The sequence below is a fragment of the Egretta garzetta genome, unplaced genomic scaffold (genome assembly GCF_000687185.1).
Source record: "Egretta garzetta isolate BGI_Z169 unplaced genomic scaffold, ASM68718v1 scaffold524, whole genome shotgun sequence".
Classification (NCBI taxonomy): Eukaryota; Metazoa; Chordata; class Aves; order Pelecaniformes; family Ardeidae; genus Egretta; species Egretta garzetta.
In genome coordinates this window covers 165190-170211 of record NW_009259336.1, presented here as the reverse complement: position 1 = coordinate 170211, position 5022 = coordinate 165190, and the positions used below count along the sequence as shown (strand labels likewise).

Sequence of the window (5022 nt, the reverse complement as noted above, 5' to 3'; positions counted from 1 at the left end):
CAGCGGCAGCAGCTGCCACCAACGCCGCCATAGCAGAAGCAATGAAAGTGAAAAAAATTAAATTGGAAGCTATGTCCAACTATCATGCAAATAATAACCAGCATGGAGCAGACTCTGAAAATGGAGACCTGAATTCAAGTGTTGGTAAGTCTCAGGCACAGCGTTATTATGCGTCCATAATGCTCTGATATTTTATTAAAAGTGATCCTTCCAGGCTTCCTTCTGAAGTCCGTGATTTGGTGTAAAAAGTTGCATATTTGTTTTCCTTTTCTTACTGCTTTTAGTTTAGTTTTTTATCTGACCTTTACACCAGCATTCGGCGTTGTTGTTACTATTACAAAAACATTCTTTCCTTTGCAGGTTACTTTTGCAGACTCCAGTTAATATTTTCCATGAAGGAAAGTGGTTTGATTGCTTAGAGTTCATTTTTCAAAGTACAGGTGGGGTGACAGATGATGGTGTCAAAGTGAAATTTAACAATGTCTCCTGCTCAGTGTGCTGGGTATCGACTTTAGGTAATTCAGAACACAAGCTTGAAAGCAAAATATTTCATACTTCCATGTGCCCTGTGACAAAAGGAAAACATACATACACAATAAATTATTGCCATGCTCTGCAGTTCCTATCATATTTTATTTTAATAAACACATTCTTAAAATGTAGTTAACAGGTTTTTCCATTTCTTAAGCAGCCATCAGCAACTCTTGTTCTTTCTCAAAAAAGAATTGTTTCAGTATACTTTATTCATTTGTTTGGACAATTTGTTTTGCTAAAGCATACTTCAAAGCTACTGTAACTTTTTCTTGTTGTTGATTAAATCTTTAATCATCTGTGTGTGTCTGCTGTAAAATGTTTTGTTATGCCATTTCATTGTATTGGCTCCTTTTATCATGTTGAGACGGTATTAACTCAGCAACAGAAATTCAATGACAAAGAGGTATGTTCAGAAGACTGCAGGCAAGATTGGTGTATGCTGGAAAAAATGGCTTAAGATAGGGATTTTTTGTTTTTATTTTGGCTCTTTTGTTTAGTTTTGTTTATTTTTCAGTTTTTCATCTCCTAAATACATTTGAAATGAGTCTTAGAGAGTTACGTACTAGCCTTAACATAAATAAGCGTTTGTGAACAGCATTTCTGTACAGTTTGGTAGGCATTGGTAGGCTATTATTTAGAAATAATGTGAATTGCAGTTCAAAGAACCAGTTCACCTAGGCACACGCTGTTTTAAATAACAACAGTTTGTATGCATTACTGCATAAGGAGGCAACCAGATTGTTTGTTTTCCTTTTAAACAAAGGCTTACAAAATGCCTTGTGATGGTGAAGAAAATAGTCTTAAATAAGTTGTGTTAGTACTCAGATACCAACATGTGCAGTCACTAGAATATTAGTGGGAAGATTGCCCTCTTGGAGAGAAAACAAGAGCGGGTAGAGAGCAGGCATCTTTGAAATCTGGGTGGAGGAGATAGGTACAAAGGAAGTGGAAGGACCAGGTGGCCCCTAAGGCACTGGAAGAAAAGTGAAGAAAGGAGAAAGAATAAAAAATACAAATACAAACTGGGAGGATAAAGAATCTGTACTAGAAGTAGAAGCTACTTTAGATTTGAATTTCAGACTTAGTTGAATGCATTATGTGAAACAGAATGTTCATATATTGGATTATGGAACTGTTATTCTGCTTGACAGTACCACTTGCACATCCATGTAAATGGAAGAGTTAACAGGCAATCAACATGTAAACCACGTGAAATATTTGTAGGAGAGTGGATGGAGGGAATATCTGACTTGTCTCTGAATAAAAAAGAAAAAAAAATCTATTTTGAGATCATTGTCTGAGGCATAATTTAGATAACTAATTTGCTCTTACACAGCTTAATCATTTTCCCTGTTTAAGAAAATACATTCTAGCTATTTTAGTGGGGCAAAGTTGGCGAAGCAGGATTATTTATTGTCATTGTCAAAATTTCCTCTCAGTCCCTTAACTTACTTGTTAACTTCAGTTAATTTCCCGATTTAACTGAATGAAGAATTGAGTTCATTTTGTTCAGAAAAAAAATGGATCTTCTGAGTAGAGTGAATAGCATACCAGTTGTCTCCATTCCATGAGGAATGGTTCTGGAAATGCAGTGTGCTTGTCTGTGCATCCAGTCTTGAGCTATACTCTTCCCATGGAGGTTTTCTCAAAAAATAGTTTGCATTTATTTGTTTCTTTTAGAGTGAGCCCTATCTAGTGTCCAGTGTTGGTTATGCCTATGGAATCAGAGAAGTGATTCCTACTACTAATAATGTCAAGATAGGTTCATTAAGAGTTAAGTATCTATTTCTTAGTTGCATTTTTGAAAGTTAGGATATTGTATTATCTTGACAAGAACTCATATTTCAAAGGTATTGCTTTATAATAGGTGTGGTTTTTTTCCCTGCATTTTTTTCAAATGTTTATTTATGTCTTTTAAAATAAATATTATCAAGTCCATATTCCATTAAAATTTTAAATTGCAACTTGTTAGGCATGAGTTTAAAATACTACATTACTGAATGTTGACAGGAAGAAGGAATAAAACGAAAGAAAATAACCTGATTTTGGTTTATATTTTAAATTATGTTATGTGCCTGACCAAACTGAAAAGGAACAAACAAACTAACCAAGCAGGCTAAAAGCTTAACTGATACATTTCAGCCCACATGTGACAGGCATTATGGTATATTAGTCTGCATGGATTGATCGTACCATGTTCTTAGGCTGTTCCAGTGCCTATGTAAAAGAAGATAAATAAAATACGGGGTCTTGGGTTGAATTGTCAGGTTGACTTCTGAATTGTCTGGCTTTTTGGTTTTAATCAGATGCTTAATGTGAATTATAGAAATCATTTTTGTAGATGAACATTGTATAATTATACAGAGTACTACACAAATTTATTAACTTGGTCCTTTGAAGCAATGGCCAAAAGGTTAGTGAGTGAAGGGAGTTAAAGGAAGCCAATGTGACTAATAAGTAATTATTTTATATCCCTCAGTTTTGTATTGTAACCTTGAGCTGGCATCCTCCCACCAGAATTATCATTTTAGAAGGGGGGAAAAAAAAAGAAGAAAAAAAAAAAAGAAATTACAGAGGAATCAGAGTGAGGTATTAGCACACTGAGTAAAATATATGGCTGCAACGCCTTTCTCCCCCATCCACAATCAATTGGATTCTTTTAGTTTAATATTTACTTGCTAAGATGAGATGCTAGTCTGCATGGTGATAAACAGTCTGCTACTGGCATCTGAAGGTGACCTGTCAGTTCATATGGACAAATCTCCTGCTTACTGAAATGTACAAAATAAATCATTAAAGCAGGCAGGTGCTCATTCCCAGATTTAAATCACCATAGATTTATGATTTGAATTAATGCTTCATTTGGTCATAGAAATAGATGCTGAGACAAATGATATGCAGTGGTTGGGGCTTCCATACTGTAGCCATCCTAATATTGATTACTGAGATGTCTTTGCAATCTCTTGTTTATATCAAGTACTGTCTTGTGACAGCTTGGCTGATATGAGCTACATTGCAGATAAGAAGGAAAAATGTCCTGGGTTCTTTTTAGTGGCAATTCTACATACAACATGCAGGACAGATAAATTACTGTTTTTTTGTTTAAAAAATGAATTCCGCATGGCAGCAAACAAAAAAAGATTATGCTGTGTGTTGGTTTTTTTTTTTTATTTTTTTATTTATTTAATTGCAGAATTAAATGAAAGAGAGTGACAAGGTCAAACTTTAAATTTCATTGAAGGGGTTCTGCTCTTTGTCATATTAACGTCTTAGGATGATATTAGGATCAGTTGTATATTTACCGTCTAATACTCCAAAGTTGTAGATAGGTAGAGCAGCTCAATTATTTCCTTGCTGCTTAAGTACTTACTGCCCTGCTATCATACTTCATTAACCTGCAGCAGCAAAAGATAGAAGCCTTTGAAAATAAATATGTTTAAAGCTATTTCTGTGGTGTGGGCTTTGCTATCTATAACTTGATAGGAAGTGAAGAACAGTCCCTATACTTTTGCTTCCCAAACATTTTATATAATGAAAACACTATGCATACACTTCAGGGAATACTCAAAGGATTTGTAAAGACCTTTGCCACTTGCTAAAATCTGACTCATAAAACTTGTAAACAACTATCAACAATAGTAAATTACTTGCTTAGTAGGAAATGAGTTCATATCTATTCAAAATGTGATCTCAAAACAGATGTCCCAAGAAAATGTCATTGTTTAAACTACATCCATACAAAAAAAATGCTATTATTTCTTTAAGGAAGTGAAGCAATCATGAAGACTTTGGTGTTCTCAGTTTCTAAACACAGTTAGGAAATACAAAGTAACATTTTACACTTGGCTAGCATGTTAATCCATAAACAACCACAAAATGTGTTGAAAATTAAGAGGTTTTCTTGGCATGTTAGGTTTCCTATTCATCCACATTACCTTGCAATATTTAAAATTATGAGACAAATGCAAGGTTTCCTGTGATCCGTTGTTCAAAAGTAACGGTTGCTTGCATACTATTATTCTTTTTTTTTCATCCAGAATCAGAGATAAAATGATTTAGGTGAAATTATTTTTCTCCAGTGACCTTGCCCAATAATAGAACAGTACAAAATGCAGTCATTTCCTTTTTCTAAACACACGTGTCTATTTTGAAGGAAAGAATTACTTTTATGGTTTCAGGAAAAAGTCTTGGAGACCTTGAAAAAGCAAATAAAAGGAAACAGAGAATGCAGGCCACTGAGCACAGCTCTGCAGTTGCACATCTGATTCTCTGCCTTGGCAATGTTAATGAACCTCAAATCCTCCCTATAATTAGATGAGGGAATTGCTTATATTTTCAAACAGATGATGCTGCTATAATGAAACGATTGACAGGGAACTTAAGAGTGTCTACAGTAGTCATTTGGTTTCCGGGTTTTGGTTTTTTTTTTTTCTTTTCTCTTTTTTTTTTTTTTTTTTTTTTTTTTTTGTGTTAAAAAAAAATTTGGTT

At 34.2% G+C, this 5022-nt stretch overlaps 1 protein-coding gene across 1 annotated transcript in view; it reads left to right on the top strand.

Annotated features, from left to right (window-relative positions):
* DACH1 (dachshund family transcription factor 1) overlaps positions 1-5022 on the top strand; it is a 334323-nt gene that overhangs the window by 190544 nt on the left and 138757 nt on the right. The window contains 1 exon segment of the mRNA XM_035892376.1: positions 13-144. Coding sequence (XP_035748269.1) covers positions 13-144 — 132 coding nt within the window.